Source organism: Mobula birostris, chromosome 5, assembly GCF_030028105.1.
Source record: "Mobula birostris isolate sMobBir1 chromosome 5, sMobBir1.hap1, whole genome shotgun sequence".
NCBI lineage: Eukaryota > Metazoa > Chordata > Chondrichthyes > Myliobatiformes > Myliobatidae > Mobula > Mobula birostris.
The window spans coordinates 98,128,522-98,152,405 of NC_092374.1; the positions used below are offsets into that span (position 1 = coordinate 98,128,522).

General features: G+C 51.2%; 1 protein-coding gene across 4 annotated transcripts in view; it reads right to left on the reverse strand.

Annotated features, from left to right (window-relative positions):
- The window catches only part of LOC140197915 (calmodulin-binding transcription activator 2-like), a 216,123-nt gene that overhangs the window by 180,573 nt on the left and 11,666 nt on the right, over window positions 1–23,884 (reverse strand). For 2 of the 4 annotated variants that reach the window (XM_072258518.1, XM_072258515.1), the window contains exons 2-7: window positions 19,023–19,104; window positions 18,089–18,205; window positions 17,454–17,496; window positions 16,272–16,471; window positions 15,277–15,438; window positions 12,719–12,885 (exon numbers count right to left, since the gene is read on the reverse strand). In XM_072258518.1, the coding sequence (XP_072114619.1) occupies window positions 12,719–12,885; window positions 15,277–15,438; window positions 16,272–16,471; window positions 17,454–17,496; window positions 18,089–18,205; window positions 19,023–19,099 (766 nt within the window). In that variant the 5' untranslated portion in view covers window positions 19,100–19,104. Of the gene's footprint in view, window positions 1–12,718; window positions 12,886–15,276; window positions 15,439–16,271; window positions 16,472–17,449; window positions 17,497–18,088; window positions 18,206–19,022; window positions 19,105–23,884 lie in introns of those variants that run through there. The other 2 variants (XM_072258516.1, XM_072258517.1) reach the window with 2 other exon arrangements.

Here is a 23,884-nt window from a genome sequence, read left to right on the forward strand (position 1 = left end):
TGTGGGAGTACGTACTGAGGGAGACTATAGGGTGTGGGAGTATGTACTGAGGGACACTTTGGGTACGGGAGTACGTACTGAGGGACAGTGTGGGGTGCAGGACGTACTGAGGGGCACTGTGGGTACGGGAGTACGTACTGAGGGACAGTGCGGTGTGTGGGAGTACGTACTGAGGGATACTGTGGGAACGGGAGTACGTACTGAGGGACACTGTGGTTACGGGGGTACATACTGAGGGACAGTGTGGGGTGTGGGAGTACGTACTGAGGGACAGTGTGGGGTGTGGGATTACGTACTGAGGGACAGTGTGGGGTGTGGGAGTATGTACTGAGGAACAGTTTGGGGTGTGGGAGTACGTACTCAGGGACACTGTGGGTACGGGAGTACATACTGAGGGAGACTATTGGGTGTGGGAGTACGTACTGAGGGACAGTGTGGGGTGTGGAAGTACATACTGAGGGACAGTGTGGGGTGCGGGAGTACGTACTGAGGGACAGTGTGGAGTACGGGAGTACATACTGAGGGAGACTATGGGATGCGGGAGTACAACCTGAGGGACAGTGTGCTGTGTGGGAGCACGTACTGAGGGACACTGTGGGTACGGGAGTACATACTGAGGGACTGTGTGGGGTACGGGAGTACGTACTGAGGGACACTGTGGGTACGGGGGTACGTAGTGAGGGACAGTGTGGGGTGTGGAAGTACGTACTGAGGGACTGTGTCGGGTACGGGAGTACGTACTGAGGGACACTGTGGGTACGGGAGTACGTACTGAGGGACACTGTGGGTACGGGAGTACATAGTGAGGGACACTGTGGGTACGGGAGTACATAGTGAGGGAGACTATGGGGTGCGATAGTACGTATTGAGGGACACTGTGGGTACGGTAGTACGTACTGAGGGACACTGTGGGTACGGGAGTATGTACTGTGGGACAGTGTGCTGTGTGGGAGTACGTACTGAGGGGCACTGTGGGTACGGGAGTACGTACTGAGGGACACTGTGGGGTGTGGGAGTATGAATTGAGGGACAGTGTGGGGTCTAGGAGTACGTACTGAGGGACAGTGTGGTGTGTGGGAGTACGTACTGAGGGACACTGTGGGGTGCGGGAGTACGTACTGAGGGAGATTATGGGGTGCGGGAGTACGTATTGAGGGAGACTATGGGGTGAGGGAGTACGTACTGAGGGAAAGTGTGGGGTACGGGAGTACGTACTGAGGGACAGTGTGGGGTGTGGGAGTACGTACTGAGGGAGACTATGCGATGTGGGAGTACGTACTGAGGGACACTGTGGGGGACGGGAGTCCATACTGAGGGACAGTGCGGTGTGTGGGAGTACGTACTGAGGGAGACTATAGGGTGTGGGAGTATGTACTGAGGGACACTGTGGGTACGGGAGTACGTACTGAGGGACAGTGTGGGGTGCAGGGCGTACTGAGGGGCACTGTGGGTACGGGAGTACGTACTGAGGGACACTGTGGGTACGGGAGTACGTACTGAGGGACAGTGTGGTGTACGGGAGTACGTACTGAGGGAGACTATGGGGTACGGGAGTACGTACTGAGGGACAGTGTGGGGTGTGGGAGTACGTACTGAGGGAGACTATGCGGTGTGGGAGTACGTACTGAGGGACACTGTGGGGGACGGGAGTCCATACTGAGGGACAGTGCGGTGTGTGGGAGTACGTTCTGAGGGAGACTATAGGGTGTGGGAGTACGTACTGAGGGACAGTGTGGTATGTGGGAGTACGTTCTGAGGGAGACTATAGGGTGTGGGAGTACGTACTGAGGGACACTGTGGGGGACAGGTGTCAATACTGAGGGACAGTGCGGTGTGTGGGAGTACGTACTGAGGGACACTGTGGGTACGGGAGTACATAGTGAGGGACACTGTGGGTACGGTAGTACGTACTGAGGGAGACTATGGGGTGCGAGAGTACGTACTGAGGGAGACTATGGGGTGCGGGAGTACGTACTGAGGGAGACTATGGAGTGAGGGAGTACGTACTGAGGGCACAATGGGGTGCGGGAGTACGTACTGAGGGACAGTGTGGGGTGTGGGAGTACGTACTGAGGGACACTGGGTACGGGAGTACGTACTGAGGGAGACTATGGGGTGTGGGAGTACGTACTGAGGGGCAGTGTGGGGTGCAGGAGTACGTACTGAGGGGCACTGTGGGTACGGGAGTACGTACTGAGGGGCACTGTGGGTACGGGAGTACGTACTGAGGGGCACTGTGGGTACGGGAGTACGTACTGAGGGACAGTGTGGGGTGCGGGAATACGTACTGAGGGACACTGTGGGTACGGGAGTACATACTGAGGGACAGTGTGGGGTGCGGGAGTACGTACTGAGGGACACCGTGGGTACAGGAGTACATAGTGAGGGACATTGTGGGTACGGGAGTACATACGGAGGGAGACTATGGGGTGCGAGAGTATGTACTGAGGGACACTGTGTGTACGGGAGTACGTACTGAGGGACACTGTGGGGTGTGGGAGTACGAACTGAGGGAGACTATGGGGTGCGGGAGTATGTACTGAGGGACAGTGTGGGGTGTGGGAGTATGTACTGAGGGAGACTATGGTGTGTGGGAGTACATACTGAGGGACACTGTGGGTAAGGGAGTACGTACTGAGGGACAGTGTGGTGTGTGGGAGCACGTACTGAGGGACAATGTGGGGTACGGGCGTACATACTGAAGGACAGTGTGGGGTGTGGGAGTACTTACTGAGGGAGACTATGGGGTGTGGGAGTACATACTGAGGGAGACTATTGGGTGTGGGAGTACATACTGAGGGACAGTGTGGGGTGTGGAAGTACGTACTGAGGGACAGTGTGGGGTGCGGGAGTACGTACTGAGGGACAGTGTGGAGTGCGGGAGTACGTACTGAGGGACAGTGTGGGGTGTTGGAGTACATTCTGAGGGACAATGTGGGCCACGGGAGTACGTACTGAGGGACACTGTGGGGTACAGGTGTACGTACTGAGGGACAGTGTGGGGTGTGGGAGTACTTACTGAGGGAGACTATGGGGTGTGGGAGTACATACTGAGGGAGACTATTGGGTGTGGGAGTACATACTGAGGGACAGTGTGTGGTGTGGAAGTACGTACTGAGGGACAGTGTGGGGTGCGGGAGTACGTACTGAGGGACAGTGTGGGGTGTTGGAGTACATTCTGAGGGACACTGTGGGCCACGGGAGTACGTACTGAGGGACACTGTGGGGTACAGGTGTACGTACTGAGGGACAGTGTGGGGTGTAGGAGTACGTACTGAGGGAGACCATGGGGTGTGGGAGTACGTACTGAGGGACGCTGTGGGGTGTAGGAGTACGTACTAAGGGACAGTGTGGGGTGCGGGAGTACGTACTGAGGGACAGTGTGGGGTGTGGGAGTACGTTCTGAGGGAGACTATGGGGTGTGGGAGTACTTACTGAGGGACAGTGTGGGGTACGGGAGTCCATACTGAGGGACAGTGTGGGGTGTGGGAGTACGTACTGAGGGAGACTATAGGGTGTGGGTGTACGTACTGAGGCACACTGTGGGTACGGGAGTACGTACTGAGGGACACTGTGAGTTCGGGAGTACGTACTGAGGGACACTGTGCGATGCAGGATTACGTACTGAGGGACAGTGTGCGGTATGGGGGTCTGTACTGAGGGACTCTGTGGGGTATGGGAGTACGTACTGAGGGACACTGTGGGGTGTGGGAGTACGTACTGTGGGACAGTGTGCGGTGTGGGAGTACGTACTGAGGGACACTGTGGGTACAGGAGTACATAGTGAGGGACAGTATGGGTACGGGAGTACGTACTGAGGGAGACTATGGTGTGCGGGATTACGTACTGAGGGACACTGTGGGTACGGGAGTACGTACTGAGGGAAACTGTGGGTACGGGGGTACGTACTGAGGGACAGTGTGGGGTACGTACTGAGGGACAGTGTGGGGTGTGGGAGTACGTACTGAGGGACACTGTGGGTACGGGAGTACGTACTGAGGGAGACTATGGGGTGCGGGAGTACGTACTAAGGGACACTGTGGTGTGTGGGAGTACGTACTGAGGGATAGTGTGGGGTGCGGGAGTACGTACTGAGGGACAGTCTGGGGTGTGGGAGTACGTTCTGAGGGAGACTATGGGGTGTGGGAGTACTTACTGAGGGACAGTGAGGTGTGTGGGAGTACATACTGAGGGAGATTATGGGGTGTGGGAGTACGTACTGAGGAACACTGTGGTGTGTGGGAGTACGTACTGAGGGACACTGTTGGGTGCGGGAGTACGTACTGAGGGACACTGTGAGTTCGGGAGTACGTACTGAGGGACACTGTGGGACGCGGGATTACGTACTGAGGGACAGTGTGTGGTACGGGGGTATGTACTGAGGGACACTGTGGGGTATGGGAGTACGTACTGAGGGACACTGTGGGGTGTGGGAGTACGTACTGTGGGACAGTGTGCGGTGTGGGAGTACGTACTGAGGGACACTGTGGGTACGGGAGTACATACTGAAGGACAGTGTGGTGTGTGGGAGTACGTACTGAGGGACAGTGTGGGGTGTGGGAGTACGTACTGACGGACAGTGTGGGGTCCAGGAGTACGTACTGAGGGACAGTGTGGTGTGTGGAAGTACGTACTGAGGGACACTGTGGGTACGAGAGTACGTACTGAAGGACAGTGTGGGGTCTGGGAGTACATACTGAGGGAGACTATGGGGTGCAGGAGTATGTACTGAGGGAGACTATGGGGTGAGGGAGTACGTACTGAGGGTACTATGGGGTGCGGGAGTACGTACTGAGGGACAGTGTGGGGTGTGTGAGTACGTACTGAGGGACACTGTGGGTACGAGAGTACGTACTGAGGGCAGTATGGGGTGCGGGAGTACGTACTGAGGGACTGTGTGGGGTGCGGGAGTACGTACTGAGGGACAGTGTGGGTACGGGAGTACGTACTGAGGGACACTGTGGGGTGTGGGAGTACGTACTGAGGGAGACTATGGGGTGTGGGAGTACATACTGAGGGACAGTGTGGGGTGTGGGAGTACGTACTGAGGGAGAGTATGGAGTGCGGGAGTACGTACTGAGGTACAGTGTGGGGTACGGGGGTACGTACTGAGGGACAGTGTGGGGTACGGGGTACGTACTGAGGGACAGTGTGGGGTATGGGGTACGTACTGAGGGACAATGTGGGGTGCGGGAGTATGTACTGAGGGACACTGTGGGTTCGGGAGTATGTACTGAGGGACAGTGTGGGGTGTGGGAGTACGTACTGAGGGACAGTGTGGGGCACGGGAGTACGTACTGAGGGACACTGTGGGTACGGGGGTATGTACTGAGGGGCAGTGTCGGGTGTGGGAGTACGTACTGAGGGACACTGTGGGTACGGGAGTACGTACTGAGGAACATTGTGGGTACGGGAGTATGTACTGAGGGACACTGTGGGGTGTGGGAGTACGTACTGAGGGACAGTGCGGTGTGTGGGAGTATGTACTGTGGGACACTGTGGGTACGGGAGCACGTACTGAGGGAGACTATGGGGTGCAGGAGTACGTACTGAGGGACAGTGCGGGGTGTGGGTGTACGTACTCAGGGACAGTGTGATCGCGGGACCATCACAGGAGGAGGAGCAAGAGGCTCGGGAGAGGACTGAGTGCTGGGAAGCAGGTAAGGAGCTGAGATGAGTGTGCTTTGAAAGCAGCGCGGAGCGGGGATCGGGCAGTGTGATCGCGGGACCATCACAGGAAGAGGAGCAAGGGGCTCGGGAGAGCACTGAGTGCTGGGAAGCAGCTGAGGAGCTGAGGGGAGTGTGCTTTAATAGAAGCATGGAGGGCAACCGAAGGGTTAAACTGAGTGTTGATTAGTTGATCAGAGGGAATGAGTACTTGAGATAATTGACAGGGACAAATAAAAGGAGGGGTAACTGAAGGTTGGTGTGTGAATGGCTTGGGGTTGGAGTGGAGCTTTGAGGCTTTGGGTCGAGAGGCTTCGGTGAGCAGAGGCTGAGGACGAGCTTGCTCCCAGTGATGTGATGCCCGGTAAGTTCCTTTAATTAATTTAATTAACTTAGGAGTAGATAATGGAGAAAGCAGTTAGAGCAGTTGAGTGCTCCGTATGCAGTATGTGGGAAGTCAGAGACAGCACAATTGTCCCTGATGACTACACCCGTAAAAGGTGCATCCAGCTGTAGCTCCTGACAAACCGAGTTAGGGAACTGGAGCTGGGGCTGGATAAACTTCAGATCATTCGTGAGGCAGAGGCAGAAATAGACAGGAGTTTCAGGGAGACGGTCACCCCTAAAAGTCAGGAGGCAGGTAGCTGGGTGACTGTCAGGACAGGGAAGGGCAACAGACAGAAAGAGCAGAGCACCTCTGTGGCCGTTCCCATCAACAATAAGTATACCGTTTTGGATATTGTTGGTGGGGACAACCTACCGGGGACAAGTTGTAGTGGTTGCGTCTCTGGCACCGAGACTGGACCCCCAACTCAGAAAGGAAGGACGGAAAAGAGGAGAGAAGTAGTGATAGGGGATTCGATAGTTAGGGGGACAGAATAGAGGTTCTGTGGGAGAGATCGAGAATCCCAGATGGTCTGTTGCCTCCCTGGTGCCAGGGTCCGTGATATCTCGGATCGAGTTCTCGGTATTCTCAGGAGGGAGGGTGAGCAGCCAGATGTCGTGGTTCATGTAGGGACCAATGATGTGGATAGGAAGGAGGAGGAGGTCCTGCAAAGAGAGTTTAGGGAGTTAGGTGCAAAGTTGAAGGACAAGACCTCCAAGGTTGCAACCTCAGGATTGTTACCCGTGCCACGTGCTAGCGAGGCTAGAAATAGGAAGATAATGCAGCTAAATACGTGGCTAAAGAGATGGTGCAGGAGGGAGGGCTTCATGTTTCTGGACAATTGGGTTTTGTTCCAGGGAAGGTGGGACCAGTTCCGATGGGACAGTTTGCACCTGAACTGGAGGGGGACTAACATCCTTGCGGGTAGATTTTCTAGTGCTGCTCCGTTGGTTTAAACTAGATTTGCAGGGGGAGGGGAACCAGAGTGTTAGAGCAGATAGTGAGGTGGAGGAGAATAAAGGTCATGTGACGACTGCATGTATAGACAGAAATCAAAGGTTTTGCACATGATAGAAATATTCTCAGGTGTATCTATTTCAATGCAAGGAGGATTGTAGGTAAGGCAAACGAGAGGAATTCTGCAGATGCTGGAAATTCAAGCAACACACATCCAAGTTGTTGGTGAACGCAGCAGGCCAGGCAGCATCTCTAGGAAGAGGTACAGTCGACGTTTCAGGCAGAGACCCTTCGTCAAGACTAACTGAAGGAAGATTTAGTAACAGATTTGAAAGTGGGAGGGGGAGGTGGAGATCCAAAATGATAGGAGAAGACAGGAGGGGGAGGGATGGAGCCAAGAGCTGGACAGGTGATTGGCAAAGGGGATATGAGAGGATCATGGGACAGGAGGCCCAGGGAGAAGGAAGCGGGGGGGAACCTAGAGGATGGGCAAGGGGTATAGTCAGAGGGACAGAGGGAGAAAAAGGAGAGTGAGAGAAAGAAAGTGTGTAGAAAAATAAATAACGGATGGGGTACGAGGGGGAGGTGGGGCATTAGAGGAAGTTAGAGAAGTCAATGTTCACACCATCAGGTTGGAGGCTACCCAGACGGAACATAAGGTGTTGTTCCTCCAACCTGAGTGTGGCTTCATCTTTACAGTAGAGGAGGCCGTGGATAAGACATATCAGAATGGGAATGGGATGTGGAATTAAAATGTGTGGCCACTGGGAGATCCTGCTTTCTCTGGCGGACAGAGCGTAGGTGTTCAGCAAAACGATCTCCCAGTCTGCGTCGGGTCTCGCCAATATATAGAAGGCCACATCGGGAGCACCGGACGCAGTATATCACCCCAGTCGACTCAACAGGTGAAGTGTCGCCTCACCTGGAAGGACTGTCTGGGGCCCTGAATGGTGGTAAGGGAGGAAGTGTAAGGGCATGTGTAGAACTTGTTCCGCTTATAAGGGTAAGTGCCAGGAGGGAGATCAGTGGGGAGGGATGGGGGGGACTGGAGGCCTCCCTGACTTCCCACATCCTGCAAGAGAAGCGTTCCAACATCCTGCCTGGCATTCTCTCTACTCTAAACAAACAAGACAAAACTTACTGAAACCTACCCTCGCTTCTACCTGTTCACGCTGAAGCCTGTTGAGTCAAAGCCATCCCACTCTGCTCCCCCTCACTCTGCTGCCCGCTGTATATGGTGTTTTTTTTAACCTTTGGCGCTCTACGTCATGCGCCTGCGTTGTCTAGCCTATTTTCCCTGGGCAGTGTTTAAAAAAAAGACTTCTCTCCGAGATTCCTTTACTCCTTCACTCTCAGCCTCTTGCTCCGATTTTAAAAAAAGGCAACAAAGAACAAATGAGGTACTTGAAGAGTATAGAAAATGTAAGAAAATACTGAAGAAGGAAATCAGGAAGGGAAAAAGAAGACATGAGGTTGCTCTGGCAGATAATGTGAAGGTAAACCCAAAGGGTTTCTACAAGTATATTAAGAGTAAAGGGTTCTACGATTAATTACATCATGAGTTTGGAAGTCTATTATACCTGTGTTATCAGAAATCTTTTCTGTATATGTTTATTAATAATAAGATTATTCCAATCTCTTTGTATCAACATTGTTATTTTGTTTATAACTTTGGAAAAATTAATAAAAAGATTTAAAAAGAAAGAAAAAAGTAAAAGGATAGTAAGGGACAAAATTGGTCCCCTAGAAGTTCAGAGTGGTTGTCTATAAGTGGAGCCTCATGAGATGGGGGAGATTTTAAACAGTTTTTTTTGCATCAGTATTTACTCAGGAAACTGCCATAGCGCATATGGAAGGAAGGGAAACAAGCAGTAGTGTCATGGAACATATAGAGATTAAAAAGGAGGAGGTGCTTGCTGCCTTACAGCGAATAAAGGTAGATAAATCCCCCGGGCCTGACATGCTATTTCCTCAGATCTTGAGAGAGACTAGCGTAGAAATTGCAGGGGCCCTGGCAGAAACATTTAAAATGTCCTTAGCCACGGGTGTGGTGCCGGAGGATTGGAGGGTCGCTCATCTTGTTCCATTGTTTAAAAAAGGCTCCAAAAGTAAACCAGGTAATTACAGGCCGGTGAGCCTGACATCAGTAGTAGGTAAATTATTGGAAGGTGTTCTGAGAGATCGGATATACATGTATTTGGACAGCTGAGGGCTGATTAAAGATAGTCAGCATGGCTTTGTGCACAGTAGATCTTGCTTAACAAATCTTGTAGAGTTTTTCGAGGAGGTTACCAAGAAACTAGATGAAGGAAAGGCTGTGGATGTTGTCTACATGGACCTCAGTAAGGCCTTTGACAAGATCCCACATGGGAGGTTAGTTCAGAAGGTTCAGACTCTAGGTATCCATGGAGAGGTTGTAAACTGGATACGAAATTGGCTGTGTGGGAGAAGACAGAGTGGTGGTGGATGATTGCTTCTCAGACTGGAGGCCTGTGACTAGTGGTGTGCCTCAGGGATCTGTGCTGGGACCATTGTTGTTTGATGTCTATATCAATGATCTAGATGATAATGCGGAAAATTGGATCAACAAGTTTGCTGATGACACTAAGATTGGGGGGGTTGTGGACAGCGTGGAAGGCTTTCCAAGCTTGCAGAAGGATCTGGACCAACTGGAAAAATGGGCCAGAAAATGGCAGATGGAACTTAATGCAGACAAGTGTGAGGTGTTGCATTTTGGATGGACAAATCAAGGTAGGACATACACAGTAAATAGTAGGGTGCTGAGGAGTGCGAGGAACAAAGGGATCTGGGAGTTCAGATACATAATTCCCTGAAAGTGGCGTCACAGGTGGACAGGGTTGTAAAGAAGGCTTCTGGCATCCTGGCATTCATAAATCAAAGTATTGAGTATAGGAGTTAGAATGTTATGGTGAGGTTGTATAAGACATTGGTGAGGCCAAATTTGGAGTATTGTGTGTGGTTCTGGTCACCTAACTATAGGAGGGATATCAGTAAGATTGAAAGAATGCAGAGGAGATTTACTAGGATGTTGCCGGGTCTTCAGGAGTTCAGTTACAGGGGAAGATTGAACAGGTTAGGACTTAATTCCTTGGAGCGTAGAAGAATGAGGGGGTATTTGACAGAGGTTTACAAAATTATGAGGGGTATAGACAGAGTAAATGCGAGTAGGCTCTTTCCACTTAGATTAGGAGAGATAAATGCAAGAGGACATGGCTTTAGGGTGAAGGGGAAAAGGTTTAGGGAGAACTCCTTCACTCAGAGAGTCGTGAGAGTGTGGAACGAGCTGCCATCTGACGTGGTAAATGCGGGCTCATTCTTAGGTTTTAAAAATAAATTGGATAGATACATGGATAGGAGAGGTCTGGAGGGTTATGGACTGGGTGCAGGTCAATGGGACTCGCGGGATAAAGTTTCGGCACAGACTAGAAGGGCTGAATGGCCTGTTTTCTGTGCTGTAGTGTTCTATGATTCTACGTACTGAGGGACACCGCGGGGTGCGGGAGTAGGTACTGAGGGACACCGCGGGAGTACGTACTGAGGGACACCACGGGGTGCAGGACTACATACTGAGGGACACCGCGGGAGTGCGGGAGTACGTACTGAGGAACACCGCGAGGTGTGGGAGTACGTACTGAAGGACACCGCGGGGTGCGGGAGTACGTACTGAGGGACACCGCGGGAGTATGTACTGAGGGACAGTGTGGGTGCGGGAGTACGTACTGAGGGACACCGCAGGGTGCGGGAGTACGTACTGAGGGACACCGTGGGAGTACGTACTGAGGAACACCGCGGGGTGCGGGAGTACGTACTGAGGGACACCGCGGGGTGCGGGAGTACGTACTGAGGGACACCGCGGGAGTACGTACTGAGGGACACCGCAGGGTGCGGGAGTATGTACTGAGGGACACCGCGAGAGTACATACTGAGGGACACCGCAGGGTGCGGGAGTACGTACCGAGGGTCACTGTGGGTACGGGAGTACGTACCGAGGGTCACTGTGGGTACGGGAGTACGTACTGAGGGACACCGCGGGAGTACGTAATGAGGGACACCACGGGGTGTGGGAGTACGTACTGAGGGACACCACGGGGTGCGGGAGTACGTACTGAGGGACACCACAGGGTGCGGGAGTACGTACTGAGGGACACGACAGGCTGTGGGAGTGTGGGAATATGTACTGCTGCAGGTCATTATTGGGTGCCGGAGTACGTGCAGATGGAAACTGCAGGTTGTCTTTTCTGTTCTGATTTTAGGTGACTGGACTTCAAGCATCCAATTCACATCCCAGTACAGTGTCTAACATCTCTCCATGCATCATTCATCCCACATCGTTGAACAATTTCTGATAACTCACAGACTGTTCCCATTCCAGCAAATTTCTACAGATAGCATTCACTTTTTACCCTGCAAGTTACCGAAAGTTTGCATTGGTTTTCCAGGGCTGTGTGTGATGCACTTTGTGATTGGCTAGTTACTCTGATCACACAACAAGACCAGCCAGGACAATCAATTTACACCCAGGTTTATTTTCCTCTGGAATGATGGCCACAGATGGCAGTCAATGCGATAACAGATTAAGTGGTTAAAGCAGCCCATTGCTGCTCAGGAACATTGCCAGGAAAATGCAGAACCTCAGGACAGTAACAACTTAAAAGGCATAAACTCTCAGCTGCCTGAGGATCATCACAGACTGTCACCCAGTGCACATCACCAACGGCATTGGACAGTGGAGGGGAGGACGAGGTGGGGTGTGGAGGGGTGACAAGTAGTGGCGTGGAGAAGAGAGGAGGTGAGGATAAGGTGGGGAGTGGAAGAGAAGAGGTGAGGATGAGGTGCGGAGTGGAGGGGACAAGGTGAGGACAAGACGGGGAGTGGCGGGGACAAGGCGGACCATGAAACAGTTGAAGCCTGTGGGAACACGAGCCAAGCCTGGCAGTGGAGGCTCGGGTTAGGTATGTGGGTCAGGACAGAGGTGCTGAATGGAGGCTAAGGTTTGTCTCAAAACCCCTGACCACCTCCCCTATGTCACACCCAGTTCATCTCCACCCCCCACACACACTGACGCCAACAGGCTGGGGATGGGTCATCTGGGAACACGCACTTGTTAGCAAGAAGACCATAAACCATACACCCAACCAACACTGGTCAAAGAAATTGAATTCTAACAATAAGAATATCGAAGCAGACGGGGGTTGTGGGAGTGGGGGGGAGTTTTTCAGACACCCAGCATGAGGTCGGAGAGGGGCATCAACCATCCTGGCCACAGGATGAGGTGTGAGTGATAATCACCCATTCTACAGGGACATACTGGGTGCTGTGCAGTCAGCTTGTCCCAACCTCTGCCTGCCCTGAGGTAGGCAGACCTAAGGAGAGTGTGGCCACCCCCAGGCTTACAGAAACACTCTTCCTGTCCCTCAGTGGCCCAGCATTCTGCCTTCCACGACGCTGCCCATCAGACAGCAGAGACCCTTCCATCCCACCGCAATATGCAGAGGGACAGTGGCCACAGAGACGATAGGTCCGTTCCAGAGATTTGATCCCACACTGCCCAGTACGTCAGAGGGAGAACACACAGTCTGAGAGACTCACTCACTCACCTCCAGCCCCACAGCCCCAGCAATAAATAGTCAATAAAAATGCACACTCAATAACAATTATCCATGGTGTCACGACCTGCCGGTCACTCACTCCTTGGCCAGGTGTCCCACTCCCCACAGGACACATCCACCCCGGATCGGATCTGTCCCGGATTCCCGGTGACCAAGCTTCTCCCCAGCTGATTTCTCTGGGTCGCTGGTGTGAGGAAAAACTGGGCACTGCTCCTGCATCCCGAAACTCCACCGTGGCCGGAACAGCTACAGACAGACGCACATAGAATTACCCCATTAGGATGTGACAAAACAAATTGATGACAATACTCGATCAAATTCTGGTTACACCACACTTGAAGTACTGTCACTAACATGAGAAAATCTGCAGATGTTGGAAACCCAAAGCAACACACACAAAATGCTGGAGGAACCAGGCAGGTCAGGTAGCATCTATGGAAAAGAGCAAACAGTCAACATTTCGGGCTGAGACCTTCATCAGAACTGGTAACAAAGAAGGGTTCAGTTCTAGGCACCTCATTATAGGAAGGATGTGAAAGCTTTAGAGAGGGTGTAGAGGAGATTTACCAGGATGCATATCTTATAGGATCAATTGAGTGAGCTAGGGCTTTTCTCTTTGAAGAAGAGGATGAAAGGCATCTTGCTAGAGGTGTACAAGATGATGAGGCATAAATTGAGTGGACCAGAGACTTTTTCCCAAGGCAGAAATGGCTAATACCAGGGGCCATATTTTTAAGGTTATTGGCAGAAAGTATAGGGGGGGGGATGTCAGAAACAGCGATCATTGTGTGGAATGCACTGCCAGGCATGGTGATGGAGGTGGATACATTAGGGATATTTAAGAGACTCTTGTGCTCTTGGATGATAGAAAAATGGAGGATTTTGCAGGAGGGAAGGATTAGATTGACCATGGAATAGGTTAAAACATCAGCACAACATCGTGAGCTGAAGGGCCAAGTACTATGCTGTGATGTTCTTTCTTCTTATTCACAGAGCATTGCAGTTCCAGTCCAGGTTCAAACTCCCCTTCAAAACCCAGAATATTCCACACACAAGACATTGCTCAAAGCTTCAAAAAGAGATTAGACCCAAGAGATGGATTAACACAGAATGAACACGCAACATAACCACAGGCAGTATTGCATACCCTTGGGGTCAGTTACAGAGTGCAGCTCCCTCTAAACCATTCTATCACACACTCCGTGCATCAGACACAAGGCCAACACCGTCCCACCACGCACTTCCAGGGTCAGACACAGAGTGAAGCTCCCTCTACATCGTCCCATCACACACTCCCGGGGTCAGACACAGAGTGAAGTTCCCTCTACATCATCCCATCACACATTCCTGGGGTCAGAGACAGAGCGAAGTTCCCTCTACTATATAGGACCCTGGTTAGACCCCACTTGGGAGTACTGTGCTCAGTTCTGGCCACCTCACTATAGGAAAGATGTGGAAGCCATAGAAAAGGTGCAGAGGAGATTTACAAGGATGTTGCCTGGATTGGGGAGCATGCCTTATGAAAATAGGTTGAGTGAACTCGGCCTTTTCTCCTTGGAGCGACAGAGGATAAGAGGTGACCTGATAGAGGTGTATAAGATGATGAGAGGTATTGATCGTGTGGATAGTCAGAGGCTTTTTCCCTGGGCTGAAATGGTTGTCACAAGAGGACATAGGTTTTAGGTGATATCAGGGGTAAGTTTTTTTTACTCAGAGTGTGAGTGTGTGGAATGTGCTGCCGGCAACGATGGTGGAGGCGGATACGATAGGGTCTTTTAAGAGACTTTTGGATAGGTACATGGATCTTAGAAAAATAGAGGGCTATGGGGAAGTCTAGTAATTTCTAAGGTAGGGACATGTTCGGTACAACTTTGTGGGCCGAAGGATCTGTATTGTGCTGTAAGTTTTCTACGTTTCTATGTTATATTGTCCCATCACACACTCCCAGGGTCAGACACAGAGTGAAGTTCCCTCCACATCATCTCATCACCAGACATCCCACCCTGCAAAAACTCATTTCAGGGAGGTAGCACCATCAATTTGCGGGAGACTTCCAGGAGAGGTGGGATGTCTGCAATAGAGTAGCTCCTTAGCAGCTAGCCAGCTAGTTGAAATAACGTTAGCTATGCTAATGAACGAATGACACCTCAACATGTCTTTTACAGTCTTAACCTGCCATGGGCAATAGAAAAGTCACTGTTGCAAACAGTGCAGCGAGCAACACTGTCATTATTTTTGACCCCTATTAGGCAGGGGTACACTTTAGTGTAGTCAGGGGTGACGTACGTTTTATATTTTTTTGGAACACTGCCATGGCGCGCTCTCGCTTGCTTGCTCTCGCGCTCTCTCTCTCTTGCTCGCGCTTGCTTTCTCTCGTTCTCTCGCGCGCTCTCTCTCTCTCGCGCTCTCGCTTGTTCTCTCTCTCGGGCTCTCTCTTGCTTTCTCTCGCTCGCTCTCAAAAAAATTGATTTCCGTGACATTGTATATAATTTGCTGGCATCAGGGAGCCACTATTCATATGCGGGAGACTCCCGGAACTTCCGGGAGAGGTGGGATGTCTGCATCACACACTCCCGGGGTCAGACACAGAGTGTAGGTCCCTCCACTATAGACTGCTCCCAAGCCGTGATGGCTGACCTGATGGACATTACCGGTTCTTGGGCCTCCGTATTGGAGCTGTATGTCTCCGTTGTGTTGCTAGAACACTCGACCGGCTGCCATTCCTGATCTATCAGGCTCTCGTCTGTGTCCAATGCCGAGCCTTGAGATCTGCTGCTGCCCCATTTTGGACCCTTCAGTCTGAACACAGGAAACCCATGTCACCACATGCCTGAACCCATGCTGTCTGTGATTCCCGTTGCGGATGGTTCACCCTCTTCCCCATGCCCACCATGTACCTGAACAGGAGCTGCCTGTGATCCCCATCCCACACAGTTCACCCCCTTCCCCATGCCTACCGTGACCTGAACAGGAGCTGCCTGTGATCCCCATCCCACACAGTTCACCCTCTTCCCCATGCCCACCATGACCTGAACAGGAGCTGCCTGTGATTCCCATCCCACACAGTTCACCTTCTCCACAGTGCCCTGGGCTGACAAGCACCTCAGTTGCAGGGATCACAACATGCAGAGCCCTATGGTAACGGGAGCCTGAACACAGATGGGCTCTAAATGAGGGGATGGGAAGCTTCCCCCACCCTTCCCTGTGTGAAAGGAGGCACCCAGGGGCCAAATCCCGCACTCACAGTGCGTTCACCCAGGTTTCAGATACCACCCATACCCCACCCACCCCCAGATCTGCAGTTCATCACCTTCCCCGGGGGGAAGGTCAGGGAAGCAGGAGAGGAAGTGGGGGAGAGGGAAGGGGAAGGAGGGAAGGGGGGAGATAATGAGAGGGAGGGGACAAGGAGAGCAGAGAGAGGGAGAAAGAGTGAGAGAGTTTGGGAGGGAGAGAGCGAGGAAGAGAGTGAGAGTTTGTGAGGGAGGGAGAGAGACTGGTGGAGAGACAGATTTGGGAGGGAGAGAGGGGGGAGAGAGAACAGATAGTGAGCGATAGCTTGGGAGATAGAGGGGGGACAGGGACAGTTGGGAACAGTGAGGCTAGGGCAACTCTGAGGGTTTGTCACTCCCTACTGATTGATGCAGTTCTGTCTCTTCTTCAGCTCCTCGAGGTGCGCGAGGACAGCCGTGCTGGGGCTGTGTACCCGTGGCCGTCTCCGTCTCCGATTTTGGCCCTTCCTCCGGCCGTACAGTTCTCTGGGGGAGGGCAGCCTGTCCAGCCCCAGACCTGAGGGTGATGTAGGTTTCATTCTCTCCACTGCCTGACCGCTCAGCTGCAGCAGAGAGAAGAGCGAGGAGTCAGCTAGCTGCTACTGGGGCAGGGGGAGAATGTGAGAGGGTGGTGGGGAGCTGGCACTAAAGGGGGGTGGGGAAAGATTACTGAGGGTGACAGAGGTGTGAATGGGGGACTGGGGCAGGTGAGGTAAGGGATGGGAGGAGGGTGAAGGGGGCTGGGGGAGGCGAGGGGTCAGGAGTGAGTGTCTGGAGCAGGGGAGGATGGTGCAGCTGGAAGCAGAGGGAGAAACATGCGGGTGCGGGGTGGACGGATCAAGTGAAGCTGAGTTGCTGGAGCCCCTGGGCTGGAACCCTGCGGCCATGAGCAGGTTGATAAAGCTCATGAAATATCATTTAACAAATTACGGGAGGGAGAGAGAGGACCTTCAGTATCTTTCTCTCAGGGTGGAACTAACACCTGACAGTTAAAGAGACAGGGTTAAAGTTTAAAGGTTTTTGTATAGGGCAGTTTTTTTTTGACACCGAGCGGTGGGTGCCTGCAAAGTCCAGTGGGGGAGGGGATTATACAACATGGAAGTATCTAAGAGGATGTTAGACAGGTACGTGAATACTCAGGGAAAAATGGGATATGGATAATGTACAGGCAGGAGGGATTTAGTTTAATTTGACATTGTGTTCAGCACAGACATGCTGAGCTGAAGGGCCTGTTCCAGTGAGGTATGTTGTATGTTGTAAACATGGTCAGCACTGCCCCCTGGTGTCCACCTCAGAAACAGCCATCCTGACACCTCAGAACCATTCCCCATAGGGGGAGCTGGTGATCCCGTAGGTGTCTTCCGGTGAATTGTCCAACAGATCAGGCACAAGGTCCTCACAATTAAAAGTATAAAGCAACGGCTCAGCCCACCCTCCCCACACACCGAGCCCTGTTCCCTGCCAATCGCAGCCCTCAGCTGAACGCCACTCCTCCCACAGCACCCACACTCCGAGTTGGGAATGAGATCCACACATCTCACCTACCAGCCAGGGGGAAGCCTCCTCGTACACCTCCATCCAACCAGCACTGCAAAACACAAGGGGATGGAAGCAGAGGCAGGTTATACCCACAGGATGAGACACTCCCAACCCAGCACAGAAACACCCTCCTATTCTTCCCATCCCAGTACAGTAACACCCTCTCACCCCTCCTACTACCCCTGTGCACCTCTGCACGGAGACACACTCACCACTCCTTCCCCCCGCCATCTCAAGGTGCAGGAACAGCACAATCCCTCCAAACATCGCAGGGCAGGGAGCAGCTGTTTCGGGAAGGTCCTTCCCATTAACCCGTCTCAACACCGACCCCATTACACCCCTAGTATTATCAGCCACTCACCCCCTCATCTTCATTACACTCCTGGCCTCATTACCCCACCTCATTGCACCTCCAATATCAATACACCCTGGTCCTGGTCAGGGGAAGCCCATATCCTTGGGACTGTGTCCTGGAAAAGCATAGTGACCCCTTTGTCTCTCCTTGACCCTGACCCCCTCCCCATCCCTCCCTGATACCCTACCCCATCTCTCTCTGAGCCTCCACCCCCACCGCAGGTGGGTAGATAGATTGGTTCATGGCCTTGCGTCTCAGCCCTCATGCCCCCAACTCCTGAACTCACCTCCCACGCTGGGTCAGGTCCTCCACCTCCGTCCCATCACTCCAGGCCCCCATAGGGGAAGAACACCACCACACAGAGGCAGATGAGGATCTGCACCGGCTCACCGTCCTGGAACGCCTACACATGAGAGAGGGGGACGGGGGGGGGAGAGGGGGACAGGGAGGGGGGAGAGAGGAGGTCACCTAAAACACTCACAAAGTGTACAGGTGTATCATCGTCTGGTACGGGGGTGGGGAGGTGTGCACAGCACAGGATCGAAGTAAGCTGTAGAGAGTTGTTAAATTAGTCTGCTCCATCAAAGGCACTAGCCTCCATAGAATCCAGGACATCGTCAAGGAGCAATGTTTCAAAATGATGACATCCATCATTAAGGACCCCTATCACCCAGGTCATGCATCCTTCTCACTGTTAACTCCTTCAGGAAGGAGGTACAGGAGCCCAAAGACACACTCAACAATTCAGGAACAGCTTCTTCCCCTCTGCCATCAGATTTTTAAATGAACGTTCAACTCATGAACACTACCTCACTACTTTTTAATTTTTTCATATGTAGATATTTACCGCAATTCAGTTTTTTAAATCTATGATCATGTATTGTACAACATATGCTGGTGATATTAAACCTGATTCTGATTCCATTCAACGTTCTGTGAATACTTCCCAATTTTTTTTTACTGTACCTTGGTACACTTGAGAATAATGTAAAGAGAAAAGCCATAGCCACAGGCTGGCATTTCTGACAATACAGCACTCCCTCCACACTGCCTCTGAGAATGAGCTGGGGCGGGGGGGGGGGGGTAGGAAACCTGGCTGATTCCCCACCCAACACAGCATTGGGGAGCCTAAATCGTGCTCAGTGTCTCATCCACTGGGCAGCAGTATTAACTGAAGGCCCAAATTCTTCCACTTTCTTAGGAAGCGTACAACAACATACGTCACAAATGGAATGAAATCATCCCCCTCTCCACAGTTCTCCTGGAGGCTCCACGGCGTCCAGAACTGCTGACTCATTGGAGCTGCAGGAAACAAAAGGGAGAGAAATTATCACAATAGAACGGACACATAAAAGGGGAGAGGTTAGGGAGGGAGGAAGGGAGAGGGAGGAGGGAAGAGGGGAAAGAAATGAAAGACAGGATTCTGAGAAGTAGATACCAAGGGGAAGAAACAGTGTAACAGAGATAGACTGCAATGGAGAGTGGGTGGAATCAGAGGGCAAAGCCCAAGAGAGGTGGGATGCTCAACAGGGTGAGGTGGAGGAAGGGGGAGAAGGCCAGGAAATGAAAGAGACAGATTGGCCGAATGAAAGGCTTTGTCACACAGACTGAGAACATGGCATGAAAGGGATGCTGTAGCATTGATGTAACTGAGTGCAGTAACAGGAAAAGGAAAGATTTGAACTGAGTGTCAGAGAAGCATACAGTAATAGAGCATGAAAACACCTAGTTCTTCCATGCCAACCACACCATCCTCCCAGTTGTCATCCAAGCCCCTTGCCATCACTTATCTATCCAAACGCTGCTCAAACGTTGCATTTGTACTAACTCAAACACTTCTTCTGGCAGCTTATTCCAGATCACTACCCTTTTTGTAAAGTTACCTCTCGGGTCTCTCTTAAATCTCTCCCCTCTTGTCTTGTATCTGTGCATGAACTTTCCAACCCCAAGAAAAAGACTATGACTGTTCACCTTATCCATACCCTTTCATGATTTCGTAAAGTTCTAGGACTTTTTATCTCATGTTATTGATAGTTATTGCTTATTTATTTATTATTATTTATTTTTGTATTTGCAGTTAGTTGTCTTTTGTTCAGTGGTTGAACACCCAAGTTCGTGCGGTCTTTTATTGACTCTAATATGATTATTATTCTATTTTAGATTTAATGAGTACGCCTGCAAGGAAATGAATCTCCGGATTGTACAGTGACATATACTGTATGTACTGTGATAATAAATGTACTTTGAACTTTGAAGTCACCCTCCATTCTCCTGCACTCCAGGGAATAAAGATCCAGCGTGGCCAACCTCTCCCTATATCTCAGGCTCTCTAGTTCAGGCAGCATCTGTTCTGCATCTTCTTCGGCTTGACAATGTCTTTCCAATAACAGGGGACCAAAACTGTACAAGATACTCCAAGTGCAGTCTCACTGACAACTTACATAACTGTAACATAATGTCTCTATTCCTTGATGTTCCGACTAATGAAGGCCAGCATACGAAATGCCCTCTTCACCATCCTGTCTACTTGAACAACTGCTTGTTGGGAACAGAGAACTTGTACTCCCAGGCCCTTCTGATCCACAACACTCGTTCACTGTACAGGTCCAACCCTGGTTTGACAGTCCAAGGTCATCACCTCATACTTTTCTCAGTTGAAATCCATTTGTCGTTCCTCAGCCATCTCCCTAACTGATCAAGATCTATTTGCAATTCATTGTAACCTGCTTCACTATCAACAAGAACCCCTAATTTAGTATCAAAATATATTTAGTGGGTCAAGCTGAGCTCCTGGGAATCTTGTTATCAGGCATGGAGTGGGGCGACATGGGGACAGGGCATAGGCTGGCATGGTGTCTTTACAGTGCCAGCCCTAAGACTGGGGTTCAATTCCCCCCGCTGTCCGTAAGGAGTTTGTACAATCTCCCCATGATCAGGTAGGTTTTCTCTGGGTGCTCTGGTTTCCTCCCACATGGGTTAGGGTGAGTGAGCTGTGGGCATGTTATGTTGGTGCTGAAAGTGTGGCAGCACTGGTGGGCTGCCTGCAGCACTGTGACTATGTCAAAGGTTGATGCAGACGACACATTTCACTGCACGGTTCGATGTAAATATGGCAAATAAAAGTAATCTTCCTTCAATCTTAATTCGAGACAAAACAAAGCTTGGCGACTGAGTAAGCAGTGAGGCCGAGGTGTGCGGAAAGGTCTGAGGCCCTGACTCTCCTCAGTCCCCGAGAAGGGCATTAATCACAACAGCCAGACATCAGCCAGGCCCTACCACACATCTCCAGCAATTGCCTTCAGCAAATACAGTCAGGGGTCACACCAGCTGACCAAACTAGTCCATTGACCACGACCAATTTGCGGATGACACCAAGATTGAGGAGAAAGGTGGACAGGGAGGAAGGCTATCAAAGCTTGCAGCAGGATCTGGACCAGCTGGAAAAAATGGGCTGAAAAATGGCGATGAAGACAAGTGTGAGATGTTGCCCTTGGTAGGACCAGCCAGGGTCAGCCTTACATAGTGACCAGTAGGGCACTGAGGAGTGTGGCAAACAAAGGGATCCAGGACTACAGGTCCATAAGTTATTGAAAGTTGTGTACACAGTTATATAGAGCAGTAAGGAAAGGTTTTGGCACATTGACCTTCATAAATCAAAGTATTCAGAACAGGTGATAGGATGTTATACTACTACTGCTACTACTACGTCAACTCAGGTCTCGGAGGCCGGCATCAGGCAAATGGTATACTGAAGTTGTACAAGATGTTGATGAGGCCTAATTTAGAATATTGTGTGCAGTTTTAGTCACCTAACTACAGGAAATATATCTATAAGATTGAAAGAGAACAGAGAAAATTACAAGGACGTTGCCAGGTCTTTTTTGAGGACCTGAGTTATAGGGAAAGTTCAAATAGGTTAGGACTTTATTTGCTCAAGCATAGGCAAAGGCATAGGCATGTGGCATTGACCTCCCACATCATGACGACCCTGGAGAGACTTGTTCTGGAGCTGCTCCGGCCTATGGTCAGGCCACATTTAGATCCCCTCCAGTTCACCTACCAGCCCCGACTAGGAGTTGAGGATGCCATCGTCTTCCTGCTGAACCGTATCTACGTCCACCTGGACAAGCCAGCGAGCACTGTGAGGGTCATGTTTTTTGACTTCTCCAGTGCGTTCAACACCATTCGCCCTGCTCTGCTGGGGGAGAAGCTGACAGCGATGCAGGTGGATGCTTCCCTGGTATCATGGATTCTTGATTACCTGACTGGCAGACCACAGTACGTGTGCTTGCAACAGTGTGTGTCCGACAGAGTGATCAGCAGCACTGGGGCTCCACAGGAGACTGTCTTGTCTCCCTTTCTCTTCACCATTAACACCTCGAACTTCAACTACTGCACAGAGTCTTGTCATCTTCAGAAGTTTTCGGATGACTCTGCCATAGTTGAATGCATCAGCAAGGGAGGCTGAGTACAGGGCTACGGTAGGAAACTTTGACACATGGTGTGAGCAGAATTATCTGCAGCTTAATGTGAAAAAGACTAAGGAGCTGGTGGTAGAATACCTGGGGATACGAATTGACAATAAACTGGACTGGTCAAAGAACACGGAGGCTGTCTGCAAGAAGGGCCAGAGCCGTCTCTATTTCCTGAGGAGACTGAGGTCCTTTAACATCTGCCGGACGATGCTGAGGATGTTCTACGAGTCTGTGATGGCCAGTGCTATCATGTTTGCTGTTGTGTGCTGGGGCAGCAGGCTGAGGGTGGCAGACACCAGCAGGATCAACAAACTCATTCGTAAGGCCAGTGATGTTGTGGGGATAGAACTGGACTCTCTCACACTGGTGTCTGAAAAGAGGATGCTGTCTAAGTTGCATGCCATCTTGGACAATGTCTCCCATTCACTACATAATGTACTGAGTGGGCACAGGAGTACATTCAGCCAGAGACTCATTCCACCGAGATGCAGCACTGAGCGTCATAGGAAGTCATTCCTGCCTGTGGCCATCAAACTTTACAACCCCTCCCTTGGAGGGTCAGACACCCTGAGCCAATAGACTGGTCCTGGACTTATTTCATAATTTACTGGCATAATTTACATATAACTACTTAACTATTTATGGTTCTATTACTATTTATTATTTATGGAGCAACTGTAATGAAAACCAATTTCCCCCGGGATTAATAAAGTATGACTATGACTATGAAAGGAGAAGAAAGGGATATTTGATAGAGGCATAGAAAATTATGAGGGGTATAGATAGGGTAAGTGCAAGCGGGTTTTTTTTCCTCTGAGGTTGGTGAGGTAGAACAAGAGGTTTAAGGGAAGCATGAGTGGGAACTCCTTCACTCAGAGAGTGGTGATAGTGTGGAACAAGCTGCCAGTGGAAGTGGTGGATGTGGTTCAACATTTAAGAGAAGTTTGTGTAAGTACATGAATGAGAAGGCTACAATCGACGTGCAGGTCGATGGGACGAAGTGACATAATAGGGACCTGTTTCTATACTCTATGACCCCTCTGACTCCAGCCACCAGACCTTCAGTGATCACACAGGTTTCCCAACATGTGAGTCTCTGTCTCGCCCTCCCTGCAGAAGTCAACGAACCAGTGAAGGTGGGCAGACATAGGAGATGATGAGTGACGAGGCAGTACCCTGAAAGGGTCAGTGAAGCCCATCCTCCCCCATCTCCTTCAGCAACACCCTGCTCCTACTTCCCTCACTCAACACCCAAATCTCCAGTCTGCTCTTGACTCCTGAGGGTGAAAGGGCAGGAAAGACACTTACTAAGTCAGCATGGACTGTATCCTTCTCCACATCCCCTCCTCTCCTTCTCTTCCTCCCCTTCCCATCCTTTTCCACATCCCCCTCCTCTCCTTCTCTTCCTCCCCTTCCCATCCTTTTCCACATCCCCCTCCTCCCTCTCCCATCCTCCCCCTTCTCCACATCCCCCTCCCCTTCCCATCCCTCTCCACAACCCCTCCTCTCCTTCGCTTCCGACTTCTTTCCATCCTTCTCCACATCCCCTCCCCTCCCTCTTCCCATCCTTCTCCACATCCCCTCCCCTCCCTCCCTCTTCCCATCCT